Below are 17,486 nucleotides of genomic sequence, written 5' to 3'. Positions count from 1 at the left end.
TTGTTTGTCTTTTCTCAATTGTCATTCCTTATTCTATATAGCAGCTATATAGTCATGTACACACACACACACACACACACACACATACACATATATATACACACATACATACACACTCATGCACACAATACACTCATGCACACACACACATACACATACACACGTACACATAAACATGTACACACAATACACTCATGCACACACACACACACACACACACCATCCAATTAGAAGTAAAACTCTAAACCAGTAGTTTTCAACCTGTGTGTTGAGACCCCACAGGGGTCAAATATCAGGTATCCTGTATGTTAGATATTTACATTACAATTCATAACAGTAGCTCAAACATACAGTTATGAAGCAGCAACAAAATAATTTTATGGTTGGGGGGGTCTCTAAACATGCAGATTTGTGTTAAAGGGTCGCAGCATCAGGCAGGTTGAGAACCACTGAGCTAAGGGAACAAAGAGGACTAATGGGAATGGGGAGGGGTGAGAAAAGTGAGTGGAAGTGTGAGGAGAATGTGATCAAAGTAGTGTGTGTGAGAGTGTGTGTGTGTGTGTGTGTGTGTGTGTGTGTGTGTGTGTGTAAGCAAAAGCTTAAAAAAAAAAAACCCAAACCATAACACAAAGGTCACCAGGTAGCAGAGAAAGTCTGTGGTTGGGTGGGGGGGGAGGGAGGGGGATGGGTTGGGGAGGGAGGGGGGGGGGGGGGATGGGGTTGGGGTTGGGGGAGGGGGTTGTGGTTGGGGGGAGGAGGGGGTGGGGTTGGGGAGGGAGGGGGGGTGGGGTTTGGGAGGGAGGGGTGTGGTTGGGGGAGGGAGGGGGAGGAAGGGGGTGTGGTTGGGGCATAGAGGGTGAAGAAGAGCTGCTCACTACAGAAGTGAACTTGTCCGAGGTGCACAAGCCACTGAGGGTTTTGAGTGGTTGCTGTGGTCAGAGAGGCTTCTTCCTGGACCCCACATGCTGTAGGTGGAGAGTGGGCAGCAGGGAAACCAGGGAGGTCAGCCACAGGAGTGGCTGCAGCCAGAGGAAACACCATAGCCCAGATCAGTTGGTAGACATGGGCATGGAAAAGCAAAGAAGGGACGTGTTGGAAGACAGGGAAGGGGGGCATTTGCAGAATTTGCTAACTTGTGCCATGTAGGAGATGTGGAGGGTTTGGTACCAAGCTCAGGCTTCTGGCTTAGAAGTCTGGTGCTATCCATCAATGAGGAAGGGCTCAGGGAGAGGAGTGCACCAGAATGGAAGATGTTTGGGGTTTGATGCAATGCTGGGGACACCCAGGATAAGTACCCGGGACAGATAATTTAGGTGAGAAACTATAAAAAGGGCAGAAGTTGATGTGGGTTGGAGATTTAGAGAAAATAACAGAGTACAAGGAACATGGAGATGATGGGAGGAGGAGAGCATGTGGGATGCAGAGAGAGAGCTTGTCCATCATCTGGGGAGCACAACTCTCCAGGAGCAAGAAAAGCAGAGAGGTGGGTCAGAGGGTGAGCTTCTGGAGTGATCATGGGAAGACAGTTCTGTGAATGATGGATGGGGAAGTGGTCAACGCTGTGAGGGCGTAAAGTAACAGAATGGACAGCCACTAAATTCACCACAAGGTGTTGATGGAGAGCTGTTTAGAGGGTTCAGCCAGAGCTGGAAGAGTGTCGGTTTTAGCTAAGCATGGGACTGAAAGGAGAGTAGTGGTTAGTGGAGGGTGGCTGTGTGTGAAGACAGGTCCACAGGGTCATTGTTGCATTTGTTGGAAATACCCAGTTTCTGTTTTTAATTATGTGTGTGTACCTGTGTACACATGTGTAGTTGCCCAAGGAGGCCAGAAGAGGGCATTAGATCCCATAGAACATGATTGTGGGTCACCATAGTGTTGTGGGTCACCAGATGAAGGTGCTAGGAACTGAACTCAGGACCTCTGTAAGAGCAGTACTTACTCTTAACAGCAGAGCCATCCCCTAGCCACAGAGAGATGAGAGTCTTGAGCATGCACGCCAGCTTGCTACTGCTGAGTGATTCCCCTGCCTCTGTAGAGCCAAGTTTCCAACATTATTACTGCATGCTTCTGTGGACAGGCTGGAGGGCCACTGATCTTGATTTTATTGCTCATGTCTGTGGTTAAGCTGGAGGCCCTGTTCTTGGACGTTTTATCCAGGGCAGCTATACTAGCATTCTTGTCCTGTTGCTTTTGGGAGCAATGAGACAGCTGGGGAATGACCTAAGGGGGAGAAGCCTCACCATGAGGAGAGTCTGGGTTAGTACATTTGAGCTTCTGCTGGATTCTGACCTGCAGACATCCCACGGGCTGAGTTCCTTGTGACACAGAAACCATGATGTCACACAGCAAGGGGCAGGGTGAGGAACCCTGGGCCATTCATGTGATCTTGTGTGAATGTGTCTGCAAGGAGGGTGCGATTGATGAGCAGAGGCAAATTATGGCTAGATATTCCAGGAAAGTGGGCACAGATGGCTCAAACCCAGGTTGGCATCTTTAGTTACTATGTTATCATGGCCGTTGCTGTTGTTACTACTGTAGAACAGGAAAGTTGGCATCTTTGATTAGTGTTATTTTTGCTGGGGGAGATGATGGTTCATTGTTAAAATGTCTGCTGTGTGAGTGTGAGGATCTTAAATGTTCCCTACTGTCATTCTTGCTCACCCCCCCCCCCATTCCCAAGACAGTGTTTTCTATGTAGCATTGGCTGTCCTGGAGCTTGCTATATAGACTAGCCTAGAGTCTGCATCAGTCCTCCTACCTCTGCCTCTTCCATGCTGGGATTACATGCATGGGCCACTACAGTTGGCCTCTAATGTCCCTTTTCTGTTCCAGGTTCCCATCCACCTGGGATTCCATATTGCATTTCTGTGTCTGTAGGCTCTGTGTGGCTGTGACACTTTCTCAGCCTGCCCCTGTGTTTGGTGATCTTAATAATAGATTTGCACACAGGTCCTGGTGTGTTGTTGGATGTCCCTCTGGACAGGACCTCTGGAAGAACAGTCAGTGCTCTTAACTGCTGAGCCATGAGTTCAATTCCTGGCAACCACATGGTGGCTCACAACCACCTTGAATGAGATTTGGTACCCTCTGCTGGCGTGCAGGCAGAAGACTATATATATATATAATAAATAAATTAAAAAAAAGAAAAAAAGTAGAAGGTACTCTAAACCAACAATACTCAATACCTAGTCTTTAAAAAAAAAAAAAAAGCTGGGATGAGCTCAAGCTTCTGCCTCAATCATTCTGCCTCTGCCTCCCATGTGCTGGGGGAATCAGTGTGCCCCTGACATTTTCTATTTATCTTGTTTTGCTGGGAACTTTCTGCACACTTTCCCTGATGTGCCATTTGTAATTGTGCAGTGATACTATGTCCCATTTTTATAGACACACTTGGAATTTTGAGGGGCAGGTCTGGGAATTGAACTCTAGTAGTTTTAGAGCAAGCTCTCTTGAGTATAGTGGTGATCTCTTAGTTATGTGGTCACCACTTGTGCTCTTTTCTTGGGCAGGGTGAGGCTCACTGGTGAGTAGGGAGTCTCTGTGGTGAGCCTGCCCTTAAGATGGAACCAACTCCTATGTGTAAGTTGGGTTAGACTCAAACCAGATTTCAGTGTCTGGGTTCCCTTGCAGTAAAAAGATTGTGTGTTTAATATAAATACACAGTGCATGTGTGAGCACGCGTGTGTGTGATTGTGTACAAACAACATCTGCAAATTGTGACTGACATGCAGTGTCACACCTTTAAAGAAAACGATCGAAACAAATCGCAATTCGTTTCACTGAGACCCGGTCTAAACCTGACTGGTGTGGCAAGCATTCAAGCGGAACACAAGCTCACTTGAGATCAAAGGTCTGTCTTCTACAACCCTACCACCATGGGCTCTTGACCGCTGGCTTCATCCTGACCCCCTTACACAGAGGAGGCCAAGAGGTCAGTGAGTCCAGAAAGCACCATCAGCAATTTGGAACCTGTGTGTTACATAGCCTGGAGCCACAGCCTGGTCTTGTTGGCTTCTTAACAGTCAGCCAGGCTCTGACCCCCTTTGTAGAGTGGTGGCTGAGCTCAGTGGTGAGCCCAAGTCCTGCTTCTTATGACTCAGAACTCTGCTCTATGTGGCTTATTTGTTTTAACTTTTAAGTTGGTGACAGGTCAACCCCAAGGATTGAATTTGGATAGCGTGGACAGCAGCCTGGAGTATATAATGTTCCTCGCAAGGGATCACGGAGGTTGTAGCCCAGATATCTGTTACTTGGGTGTGGTTGGGCTGACTGAAGATCTTCAGTGTATGGGGTGGATTTAATATTGTGCTCACATAGTGGGATGACTGGGGAAGGGGATGAAGCCCAAGGACATATGTACCCCTTTGCCTTCTATCTCCATCCTGAAACCTGATTTGCTGTGCTTGCAGCCACAGCAGGGAGATGGATTCTCAGAGCTGCCACCAGCTTCAGACTTGTCAGTCTGCAGCGAGCAGGAGAGCCTCCCAAGTGTTCCTTGGCACAAGGTCCTATGTCATACCACCTATTCAACTTCTGCCCAGGAATCATGCTGGGAAGGGGACTCTGGGCCACAGGGGTCTGACTTCCATATGTGTAAAGGTAAAGGGAAGGATGGCATAAAGTAAGGTACAGAGAGGATGGGAATGCCCCAAGCCCCCATACCTATGGGACTGATGGTAGAGTTGAAAGGGGCATGGATAGAGTAGGTTGAACATGGAGACTTAGACAGCCTGACCTGCATAAGAGTGGGATGGCTCTGGGCACCGGAAGCTTCTCCCAGGACAGAGGAAGAGGGAATTCTGCATTTTGCCCAAGGCTTGCTGGCCATCTTCTGCAGGGTCAGGTTGGAGATGGAAGCAAAGGGGAGGGGCGCACATGAACACAGGGAGGTGGACAAAGGAAACAATGGGAGTGATCTTGCATAGCCCCCTTCAGGGAGTGTGAGGTAACATCTAGATACTTTCTTGGTTGTCAAGGGCTGGGGAGGAGTGGTGTGTTAGTGTTCTAGGGGTGAAGGCCAAGAATACTGCTAGCCAAACTGTAGTATGCAAGCCAGCGCCAGTGTGGCTACCCAGCAACAAGACTGCTGTAACCAGGGCCCTGATTTGATCACTGAGGGTGGGTGGGGAGGATTCAATCACAGAAGGACTAGGAAGGGTGGGCTAGTTGTCCGAGAGTAGTTGGGGAGGTAGATTCAGCAGCCATCTCTGCTGTGCACATAGTTGGGTTCCTGCTGCTCATGTGAACCTTGCCAAGAGGTCCCTAACGTGAGTGCCTGGCATTTAAAAGCCCTGGGAAGGAGCAGAAACCATATTCTGTTTGTGAGGAGCAAGGCGAGAAAGAGAATTTCTGTGTTCTTAAGTGTTGGTTTTCACCTGTTCAGGTTTTAGGGCTGTGTGTGTGTGCGGGTGTGTGCGCGCGCGCATGCATGAGGTAGTGTGGAGTGGGTTGCGGGGTGGCAGGGGGAAGGAGAAATACAATATATTTTAAATGGTAACCAGAGACCAGAGGTACCCAGCCTGAATTAAGACACATTGAAGGCGGGGTTTAAATGAGTCCACCAGACCCATGATAAATGATAATTAGGTGTTTATTAGGGAGGCGCTTACACAGGTCAGAGTAAATAACGGCCGAGGTCTTTCTGCTCCAGAAGATATAGTCTCTGTCCTTTGGATGCTCTCACTGCAAACCAAGAGCATAAGCCAGCCCCTCCTCTACCTTATGAGGGGTCACATCGGAATACCCAAAGCCATGTCCATAGGTCCATAGAGTACGGCCACCACCACAAGTTCACTGGCAAAGCAAGATGCTACCATAATACAGTCTTGCTTTGATGTGTTTCCCCACTGAAGCTGGTATTTAGAAATGTTTCCCAGGCTCATTTGCAGCCTAGCTTCTGCTTGCCCGGTGACTCCTGCTGGGAGTTGACTACCCCCTGACTGTGGGGAAGTGAACTCTGCCCTGCCTCTGCCCTGCCTCCCCAGAGGGAGACTGAAGTGAACTCTGCCCCACCTCTGCCCTGCCTCCCCAGAGGGAGACTGAAGGGCCACAAGTGAACTTTACTGAATGTTCTGAGCAGTCTCTCCCACTGTCCTGTGCTCCCTGTGTCCAGGAAAATGGTGTTAGGGATTTAAAGAGCGCACACATAAGTGACAGCCGACATGGTTGATGATGAGCAGTTTCTTTCTCTGCCATCACCTGTGTGGGTACATGAATCTACATGCATATGTCATTCTCTTTCAGGACATGCCACCATCACCAACTACTTGCTCAATTATTTCCCTGGCCTGGACCTAGAAAGGCGGAACATATTCGGCTTCACTGCCCTCATGAAAGCTGCCATGCAGGGCAGAACAGAATGTGTGCGAGCCCTGATGCTGGCAGGTAAGTCCACCTGTCCAGTGTAGTCTCTAAGCTCTAGAAATACCAAGGTGGTTCTTTTAAAGAAGCATATTAAATAGACCCATGCCACTTAACGGAAACAGTGGCAGCAAGGAATAGATTTGTTTTGCTCTTTTGAGCTGTGTGGTTGAGTTTCTTTGAAATGTCAAAAGTAAGCTGGGGTATATAGCTCAGTCAGCAGAATGCTTGTCCAGCATACACAGAACCCTGGGACTCAATCCTAGCATAATGCAAAACTGTGTGTGGCGATGCCCCAGCACTCACGATGCAGAGGCAGGAGGATAAGGAGTTCAAAGCCATCCTCAGTTACATACCAAGTCTAAGGCCAGCCTGAGATATGTGAGAGCTTGTCTACCTCTGGAAAAAGAAGTCCAAAGCACACGACTTCAGGGCTGGCCAATGAGGATTGACCACAGCACTGGCCATTCCCTGAAACTCCCATTGCTCCCTGCTCCCTCATCTATCTGTCTGTCTGTCTGTCTGTCTGTCTACTGACTCTCTAGATGTGCTCAGACTTATTCTTCAAGAGCATATATTCTGGGGGCCGGGCAGATAGCTGAGTGGGTAGACTGATGCCCCTCGTGCCCGAGGACTGAAATCAGGATTCTGAGAACCCACATAAAAGCTCAGTGGACATGGCTCCACACTGGGAAGATGAAAATGATAAGGGGATCTCAGGAACAGGCTGTCTAGCTAGACTAGCTGAATGAATGCACTCCAGGACAAGGCAGAGGTACTCACGGAAGATTCCTGATGTCAGCTTTGGGCCTCCACGTGCCTAGCTCCTTAGGTACATGAGCATATTCACCTGGACACACATGTGCCTAAAAAGTGTTCATTCTAGCCTTGCCTGTGTTTTAAGGACTGCAGTTGTGAAGATGACACAGGTGATGGGGACAGGTAGGGATGGGCTGCTCCTGCAGAGCCTCCATGGCTGGATATCCTCAGGCCGAAGCTGGATCTGCAAGACTGCACAGTTGTTTTGCATATCTTCCTTGACATCCCAAGTACTTCCCTGTCCTCACCTTCCTCCCCCACCCCCAGGATGAATATGATAGCACTTTGTAGATATTTGATGAACCCCAATGAGAAAGTCCTTAGGACTGACCTCTTCATTGATGAACCCATGAGAAAGTCCTTGGGACTGACCTCTTCATTGATGAACCCATGAGAAAGTCCTTGGGACTGACCTCTTCATTGATGAACCCATGAGAAAGTCCTTGGGACTGACCTCTTCATTGATGAATCCATGAGAAAGTCCCTGTGGCTGACCTCTTCATTGATGAACCCATGAGAAAGTCCTTGGGACTGACCTCTTCATTGATGAACCCATGAGAAAGTCTTTGGGACTGACCTCTTCATTGATGAACCTCCATGAGAAAGTCCTTGGGATTGACCTCTTCATTGATGAACCTCAAGAAAAGAGAGTCCTCCCGTCTGCTGTTTGCTTACAAAGGTCTCTCAACTTTTCTCCATTGATCCCCACAACCACTTCTGAACTTCTCCTCTCCACTGAAGTCTAGAATAATCATCAGGAGCACATGGCATTGTTGTTTGTATTCTTTAGAATGCAGCAGAAACAAGTCCAAAGCCAGTAAGGGGTGCAGCTACCTGTGCAGCCTGCTCCTTACCTTTCCAGGGACCTGTCACTTTCCTCTCTGGGCCTCAGACAATGATAGGGGACTGATGACAGCCTTATCACAGGAAGTTGGTCGGATTTTGTTCATGAGAGGAAGCTGCCTGCTGGTATGTGCTGGTTACAATCAGCTTTTTCATTCTTAATACATTGACCCGATCAGGAGTTATTTGTGAATGAATAAAAAATAGAGCATGTTTTTCTTTTTAAAAACTATCCTTGAGATGAGGTATTTGTGCTAATAAGCACTTTTTGACACTAGTGACATGTAGGTCTGGCTTAATCCTTGTGGAGGCCATCTTGACAATGTGTAGAGCATTAGCAGCTTTTATGACTTTCTTTTACCATATATGCTGGTAGCACCCTCCAGTTGGGACACCCCAAAATGCCTGTGGAGATCGCCTCCTCCCAAGGATGTGATTGTCTCCTACCAAGAGCCACAGATACAATTAATTAAAGTGGGATATGATTAAAAAAAAAAAAAGAGGAAGAGATCATTCTGTTTCTGGACACAGTCCTCCTTCCTGGCCTGCTCTATTCTGGACTGCACCTCCTTTAGGTTGCATTTGAGCTCCCTGAGGAGCTTTGATTGGAACACTTAGCCTCTAGAATATTCCAGTTTGCACCTGTCTTCTTAGCTTCATTTTCCTTTTATAGCAGACGTATCTTAAAAGAAACCAGCATGTAAGTGAATGGCCTCCCTGGGTTTGTTAGACAGCAGTAAGGATGCCTGTTGAGATGTTTAAAAAGTTTACACTGATATTTTGATTTTTTATTTCCATTTGAATTTAACAGTATTAAGAAAATGGAGATATTCCTAGGTACCAGTTGCCTGTGTTTTTCTTGAAATTAACCTCTCAGCATAGAGTTCACTTACGTACATCGGAGGACAGTGGTTCAGTAGCAGACTGCAGAATGGCCATCCTATAATTATTATAAAAGCAAAAGGCAATACGATACCATGTATTAGCACAAAACACATGTATCTCGTTCTGATTTTTATTTTGTGGAATGCAGGATTCTTTGTTCCTGGGTGCTTTTAACACCAGATTTGAGTTTCTGACTTGCGATTTTATTACATTCAGTTGGAACCACTTCACCTAGAATGATGAATGATTGAATTGGCTGACCCCCTAAACCCTTTAGATTTTTTTGCAGTTGGCAAACCACAGGCACATGTCAGCCCTTATCTGCATTGTCAGGTAGAATAAAATAACGTTAGGATTATCAGAACTTTGAATTTAATGACGAGTACAGCCGATTCTGTAAACCGACCTGGTGGCTGTTGGGGATCAAGAGTCCTGATAATGCCAGCCACTCTGATAAGAATAGAAAGGGACATGCAGCACCTTGTTAACCTGGTGGAATATTAATGCAACAAAGTGACAGGTCTATTTCCATAAGTGGCTCTGTCAATGATGTGATTTTTTTTTTTCCCTTCCATGGAGGTTGCCAGGTTCCAGACTTGCTTAACAGTTCACTTTATTCCTGAAGTGTGATGTAATTGCCTCAGCCTCTGGAAAGAACAACATGAGGTTGAAGCCTAGCATCCCACTGTGGTTCCTGGGAACAAAATAGACTGAAAGGGAGGGGAGGAGCTGGCCGCAGACACGGTTGCTTGTATGTTTGCTCTCATCTTAGACAAGCCCTTATGACATGCGTCTCAAAAACCAGGGGGTTTGTGTCAACACAGAAGTTGCTTTCAGTTTATAAGGGAAGACAGCAATTTCCTCTTCAAGCCAGGAAGCTGCCCACAAGCAGGGAGTCTCCACTGAAAAGACCCAGGGAGTAGGTTTTGTAGTATGTGACCCTTGTAAGAAACACCTTGAGGAGGGAGGTGAGAGTGACTGGGTTCCCTGTGGGCCACTGGGCTGCAGCTTGGCCTCTGAGAGACTTAGGCACCCCAGGGATGCCAGCTGAAGGCCCAGGTAGGCTGTGAGATGTATCCTCCTGCTGATGTCCCAGGAGGGCCAGGTTCCTGCTTGCTGAGTCTCCCAGGAGCTTGTCATACCTGCTGTGTTGGAGGGTGGCTCTTTTGCATCACAGTTGGCCCTGCTTTCAGGGCCTAGGTTATGGGTCAGAGCAGGCACAATGGTGATGACTGCAGGAACTGGTCTGCAGTGGCAGGAGGGAGGCCTGAGCTGGGTTTTGTAGGATAGATGGCATGAAGGGTGGCTACTGAGACAGAAAAGAAAAGGGAAGTGATGCATTTCTGCTTCCTGCTGTCTCCCTCTCTCTCATAGGCCGTCAGGGCCTGGGCCTTCATGGCTCTGAGCCTGAGTGGTAGAAGATCCACCTGTTCTCTTTAGCACCTGCTTGGGATGGTTCCAGTAACAAAAACAAACAAACAAACAAACAAACAAACAAAAAAAAAAATCCCATCCTGGGGATGATTTAAAGAAGGCAGACATGTTTCTCTCAGCTCATTAGAAACCATGGGGTCAGCAGATCCTATTCAGAGTTGACCTAGGTTCCATGACACCGTAGACCCTGCTTCTTTTCTTTTGTCTCCTTAGTTTGTTGATCTCTGTGTGTGTGTTCATACATGTGTGCATATTGGTGTGTGTGTGTGTGTGTGTGTGTGTGTGTGTGTGTGTGTGTGTGTGTGCGCGCGCGCGCGCGCACGCGCACATAATGTATGCATGTTGGTGTGTGGGTATGTATTCATACATGTGTGCATATTGGTATGTGAATGTGAATGTGTGTTGGAGGCCAGGGGTTGATGTTCAGGGTTACTTGGGGAACCTGGAGCTTTCTCACTCAGCTAGAATGGCTGGCCAGTGAGCTCCAGGGATCCCCCTGTCTTTGCCTCCCCAGCACTGGGATTCCAGGTGCACTCTAACATGCCTAGTGCCTGGCTTTTTACATGGGTTGGGGTCCGTTGAGGTCTTCATGATCACTGCACCATCTCGCCAGATCCATTTGACACAGGGGTTCTTTTGGAGTCACCAGACCTGATCTGTGTTTCAGGTAGGGATCAACAGCAACAGGAGGCAAACAACTCATTAGGGTTCACTGATCAGGTCTGGCTCACTGGGACATAGGAGGCTGGATGGATGGGGGACAGGACAGGACCATAGTCCTTAGGTTAGACCAGCGATTCTGAGATAGGGCAATGTTGTCTCCTAGATGGTATTTGAAAATGGCCAAAGAAGAGTTTGGCTCTCATAACCAATGGATTACTTTCTGGCATCTTTTAGAGACCAGAGATGTTGTTAGAATCCCACAGTGCATAGGCTAGCCCCTTAACAAAGAAATACTAGTTAAAAATTCTAGTACTTTCAACATTGAGCAACCTTAAGTTAGTGTAATCATGATGTATTTATTCTATATGGTTGAATATAGTGCTGCCTTGAGTGTAGTGAAGCACTTTGTATAGGCAACATGGCAGTGCACAGCATGGCAGCCAGTAGACACAACAGTGAGAGCCCAAGTCATATCTCCAGTTTTTTTCAAAGGGCAAAGAGTGGCTGGGAGTGGGGCACTGATGATTCACTGTAAGGACCATGGGTGCAGCAGCATTTCCCAAGCTCTTGTCACTCTGTGCAAGGTAGCAGTGTAAAGTGCGAACCATCTTCTAGGATTCTTCTACATCATCTTCTAGAGCATTTGCCTGCCTGGTATGTGCAAGTTCCTAGATTCAATCCCCAGGGCTGTAACACGTTCTTCCAGCTCCATGTCTTAGATTCTGTGTCTGTGGGTTCAGACACAGACACACACACACACACACACACACACACACACACACACACACACCACCCACCCACCCACCCATGCACAGGTCTTTTTTGTTCCCATCCCCTAAACACAACGTGACAATGATAGCATTGTATTTGAGTTAGGATTATGGGTAATCAGGAGAGGTTTCAGTGTATCAGTATGTAGGGTAATGTGCATAGGTTCTATGCAAATGTACCATTTTATATGTGGGACCTGAGCCACTCCAGAATTTGGTATCCACTGGAGGTCTTGGACCCAATCTCTTGTCAAGGGAGACCAGGGACAGCTGTACTCATCACTCATAGTTCAGTTGCTGTTATCCTTGGCAGCAGTTTCCTGAGGGAAGTGAGTTATTACTTGGAGCATGGTGACTCGGGGTTCGGGGCTGCTAAAGTAGGATTGGCTGGTCTTCTTGATTTATAGTGTTTGTTTTCTGATCATGTTAAAAGGTGGCAGGAAGACTGCTAAGCTCTGGACAGCCATTCCTTTCGTTTTTCATTAACATTTGAAAAATGTCTCTTTCATGCAGTGTTCATTAAAGTTTTAATTTTGCAGTTTGTTCCCTTTTAAAGTGACATGCAATTAATTAAGGTTTAATGTGTCATCTATTTTTGCAGTGGCACTTTTACTGCCCCCTTTTCATTTTCGCTAGTTTATAAATTGTGCTCCAGCTAATGAGTTCCTCCTGAATTCCAGTTCCAAATAATTGCCACTTTCCTAAGACTGGTATTCTTTTAATGTGTCGCAGGACTCAGGCTTTCAGTAGGTGAGTTTAGGGAGGTGGTCTTCCCAGCCACAAGGCTGCTGTGGGCCTTCAGGGCAGGGAAGTGGCTGAGCCCCATACTCTTGGCTCAGAACAACTGATCAGCCACCATGTTAGACAGGTGGGTCTGTTTGAGATGCAAATGGAGATGCTCCAACTGGCTGGGTCCCTGGAGAATTCACAGGCTAGGTAATTGCCCTCATTCTCCTGGATGCTTTGCCATTGGAGAGTAATGGGACTTGAACTCCTGCATGATTTTTAACTACGTTGGGCTGAGATTGGACCAAGATGAACTGAACGTCGATTCCACATCCATTTCTGTAGGCAGAAGTTGGAATGTGTGAGATCTTAGCTGAGGCTGGGGTTTAAGTCTTCAGTGTCTTTTGGGAAAGGGGATTCGGAGTAGAGATTTTCCAGGAAGATAGGGATATGTGCCTGGAGAACCTCTAAAGAATCGGCCCACAGGACACGTAAGTAGAGGAGCGGTTCGTTTAAAGAATCAGATGCAATCATGGCCATTCAGGACTCTGAAATTTGTAGAAGGTGTGCAGTCTGGAGCGGCTGTTCCGGGAAACCTGTCCTTGCTCTTACAGCCTGCAGCTGATCGGATGAGGCTCGCTGTATTAGTAACCAGAAAGTAACCCTTCTGGCTTTGAGTCCAATCTCTCCAGTGTTGTGCCCAGCTTGGGATTTGGTCAAACCACTGGGTACTCTGGCCTAGCCAAGTGAATACAAAATTAACCAGCTTGACTGTCCCAAATTCTGCCACCGTTCATTGACTGTGGAAGCTCATCCTGGCCCACTTCTGCATGTGCGTTTTTGTTTTTCAGGGGCAGATGTTCAAGCGAGGGATCCCCATCGTGGGATGACACCACAGGAGTGGGCTGCATTCACTGGCCGAGTGGAGGCTGTTCGTGTCATGCAGAGGCTGATGGAACGACCCTGCCCAGAGCAGTTTGGGGACAAGTACAAGCTGGAATTGCCGCTTCCGGCTGAGACGCTCTTGAAAACTGTTGGCTCCAAAAACTGCTTTCAGAGATTCACCGAGTTCCTGCGGACCACTCTGACCTCCCGCTCAGGCCAGAGCCTGCAGGATGGAGGTGTCCTTGATCATATGGTTAGCATGACCACAAGCCTGTATAGCCCCGCTGTTGCTGTTGTCTGCCAGACTGTGTGCCCAGAGAACCCTCCCTGTGTGGGGAAGCGACGCCTAGCAGTGCAGGAAATCCTAGCAGCTAGGAGGAACCAGAACACCAATGCTCAGGATAGCAACAAGGTAGAGGGCTTTGAGCCACAATTACAGACTTTGGAGACCCCCAGAGCCAGCCCCTGGTCGTCCCAGTCCTCTGGGGCACCAGGATCCACCCCTGCCCCTGTCTCTCGGAAGGCCAGCCTCCTACCCTTGCAGTTGCTGCGGAGGAGCAGCGTGCGGCCAGGCGTGGTGGTCCCCAGAGTGCGCATCAGTAAGGCCCCTGCCCCCACCTTCCAGCCTGAGCGCGCAGCGTCCAAGGGCAACACCAAGGACAGCATATACCTGCAGATCCCCAAGTGGCGGTACAAGGAGGCCAAGGAGGAGAAGAGGAAGGCGGAGGAGGCAGAGAAGAAACGTCAGGCAGAGGTTCAGAAGGAAAAACGGGCGCCACGCTGGAGAAAAAGGACGTGAAGGGGCCATGATGCCCACCACGTGTGTGCCTGGTGTCAGGAGGCAGCGCCGGGATACAGTTAAGAGGCTACGGGTGGTGTAGACAGCACCACAGAGAGGGGTGACTCTTTCTGCCATGGGGTGCATGTTGCATCACACAGCCTCTGGGTCTCCTTTCCTCCACATTGCTCCCGAGGAAGAATTGAAAAGAGTACGGATGGTTTTGCTTAAAACTAGTTCCCTGAGCAATCTATACACCCAAAGGCAGTTTACCTAGAGGTCACCCCTTAAATGACCCCAATTAAAGATTAAAAAACCTAATTTATCAAAGGGCATTTTCTCATACTTTTGTATTTTGTTATTTATGAAAAATTGCAGCATTTTACAAGTGGCAGGCTCTTTGTAATTAAGGCAGTTTTAATACTTGTGTTTGGAGACCCTTTGTTTAAAATGCTGTCTCTAGCAATAAATACTTGTAATGACTGTGTGAATTACACAGAACTCATGGGACTCTCCCCATTTGCCATTTTGTTCTGGCTTTTGCCTTCTCTTGTCCCATGGACACACCTGTGCACTGGCTTTTCCTATTAACTTGAGTGATGCCAAATGCCTGTTTCTACTTGATGAAGGAACTGACTTATATTCAAAATGGTCGAGTGAGATGCAAGTCTTATTTCCTTTGTTTCAATTTTTTAACACTCTTTTGTTCCTATCATCATCATAATCATCACTCATATCTTTAAAAGTGATTACATATGGCACATTGCAAAAGTGCAATATGTTTACTAGGACCAAACTCATTCAAAGCAAGGGACTTGGGCTATTTGAGAAAAACAATTGTTTAATGTGGGAAGATTTGACAAATGAGTAATAGAAACAAAGTCTTATGTGATCAGACAAAACGAATGTGGCTATCCTTAAAGATGTCAAAGATGCAGAGCATAGGGATGCTGCAAATTTTGAGGGGCAGATGGGTGACTTCAAGCAGGTGGTACACACTGGGTACTGGACAGTTTGGGGAAGGTTTTCCTGGAGTGGGCTATGCTCTTGTGGTGGCCCTTTCCTCCAGAGAGTCCCTTCTGTGTTTTGACTGACAGTTCCCCTTTGATGAACCTTAGTGTTCGGCTCATCCCCACACCAACTTTGTAGAACTTCCAACATGTGGGACTTTGGCAGGAATGGGATTTGTCATGGGTGCCGACTGGTCAGTGAAAGTTTTCTTTATATATCTTTCTTTCTGTTTTTTCTTTTTGGTTTTTTGAGACAGGGTTTCTCTATGTAGCTTTGGAGCCTATCCTGGTACTAGCTCTGGACACCAGGCTAGCCTCGAACTCACAGAGATCTGCCTGCCTCTGCCTCCTGAGTGCTGGGATTAAAGGCATGCGCCACCAACGCCCGGCTCTCTCTATTTTTCTTTTATTTCCAAAGCATTGAAAAATCCCAACTGGGTCTTAGAGTATCTATCACATATGCACTTTATTTGAATATTTAATATAAATATTTGGAAGCTATAGATTCAGAATGCTACAGTTGATTTGGAAGCCCTTTGCTGAGGTCTGTTTCACACTGTAGGCAGGGTGGAGGGGGGTGCACTGGCTTACTCTTATTCCTTCCTATTTGATACCATTAGGCATTGAACAACAGGAGATCTCACTAACCTTCCCAAAAACTCCATAAAATGGTACTGTAGGCTGCCCCCAGGTAGATTTTACACTGGTGTCACCATTTAGTATTTAAAAATCACATTTCAGTAAGTTTCTCTCTAACTCTACAAAGGTACCAAGGTGAATGCTGGGGGCTGGACCCTCCTCTATGACTATTGATCTTAGTTGACTGGGTTCACTCTTGTGACCTAGAACTTTGGATTGGCTATATCTCCTTGGGGGGGGGGTGTGAGGACCACAAGCAACCTCGGTGATCTTTTAGGAGCATCTTTTCTGTCTCTTTTGGCATTGTGGATCTTCCTGCCATGAATATGTAATCTGCGGCACCACCCAGCTTATCATAGACCCTGCCACTGTTAGCCACAATGCTTATAATCCACATGCCTCATGCTGGTTATCCATAGATACAATAGTTTTAATCCACTTCCCTGCTGCAGAGGGGAGCCGTTACCACTCCCTCCCAGTGCTGTGGAAAAAACCAAGGTAGCCACTGCTGTAGTATTGGGACTTCAGCTTCTCAGCAGGGGATTTTCAGGGGGCTCTTCCTTAAGCTCCGATAGCAGGCTCCATTTCTGCAGGTTGTCTGGTTGTCACAAGAACAGCCAGCTTCGGGCAGCTCCTGCATGGGATGACTTAGTGTCTGACATTAGTGCACTGGCAAATCTCCCATCCTATTTATACGGTGTTAGGGTCACATGAGGAATGGTATATTACCCTGTCAAGCCTGGGTCCCTGCTGCTGACCAATCAGAGATGACCATTTTTGGTCCTTCCCATCCGTCTATCTTTTCATGATCCATTTTCAGAACCATCCCACAAAAGCATGGACTGGGCATGGTGTTACAGTAAGGGGCTGGAGGCTGCTTTTGCTTCCCAAGTGTTTGGGAGAGGAACTCCTTCCTTAAATGTGCCAGTCCTGACCAGGCATTGGGATGATGTCACTCCTCTTAGCTACAAAAGATTTGGTGGCATGTGTTATTTTAAAAGGCTTCTAAAGATGCAAGCCTGAGTCAGCCCAGGGATTTTTTTTTTCTTTTTTTTTTTTTTGCAGATCTTGATGTAAGCTCTCTCCTCATTCTGTGGAACTGCCTTTGTCTGATGAGCCTTGCACTAAGAAGGTTAAGGTCAATGACAGATTTGTGGAAGTTTAGGGAAGCCCCTCTTCCTGGTGACCTTTAGTTTGTTTCCTGGGGAGAAAAATTGAGCTGTGAAACTCAAGGGACCCAAGTGAAGAGAAGCCAGTCCAGCCTGGGCTGTAGAGTCTTTCTGGTGTCTCTCCGGCAGTGTGACTGAGCTTGTCCTGTGGGAGGCCTTCTCTTCAGTGGAGGAGTGATGCCTTCAGGAATGTCCCCAGTCAAGGAAAACCTTGCCTAGCCTCTTCCTCATTCTGGGGTTGGGTTGGCTTTCACTCTTATGTTCTCTCTCTAAGGTGGGAGGAGCATGGGGACAAACACTTGTGAACAGAGCCCTCCTACCCATGCTTGCCAGGACCTTCAGGCTCACCTGGGAGTGATGTGGGTGAGAATTGGAGGCACAGGTGGGGAGTTCACTCCTTATTGAAAATGAAGATGCTGTCTCAGGCTGCTGGTATTCCCAGGGGGGGGGGGTGTGACTGAAGGAAGATGTCCACTCTGAAGCCATGTTGTTAGCTTTATCTCCT

At 47.5% G+C, this 17,486-nt stretch overlaps 1 protein-coding gene across 2 annotated transcripts in view; it reads left to right on the top strand.

Annotated features, from left to right (window-relative positions):
* Ankrd33b (ankyrin repeat domain 33B) overlaps nt 1-14,521 on the top strand; it is a 63,898-nt gene extending 49,377 nt beyond the window's left edge. For both annotated transcript variants that reach the window (XM_035439158.1, XM_027400071.2), the window contains exons 3-4: nt 6,244-6,384; nt 13,352-14,521. In XM_035439158.1, the coding sequence (XP_035295049.1) occupies nt 6,244-6,384; nt 13,352-14,184 (974 nt within the window). In that variant the 3' untranslated portion in view covers nt 14,185-14,521. The remainder of the gene's footprint in view (nt 1-6,243; nt 6,385-13,351) is intronic.
* Nucleotides 14,522-17,486: the final 2,965 nt, after the last annotated feature.

The sequence above is a fragment of the Cricetulus griseus genome, chromosome 2, assembly GCF_003668045.3.
Source record: "Cricetulus griseus strain 17A/GY chromosome 2, alternate assembly CriGri-PICRH-1.0, whole genome shotgun sequence".
Lineage (NCBI taxonomy): Eukaryota > Metazoa > Chordata > Mammalia > Rodentia > Cricetidae > Cricetulus > Cricetulus griseus.
The sequence above is the reverse complement of the archived record's forward strand: the minus strand, read 5'-3'. Positions and strand labels throughout refer to the sequence as shown.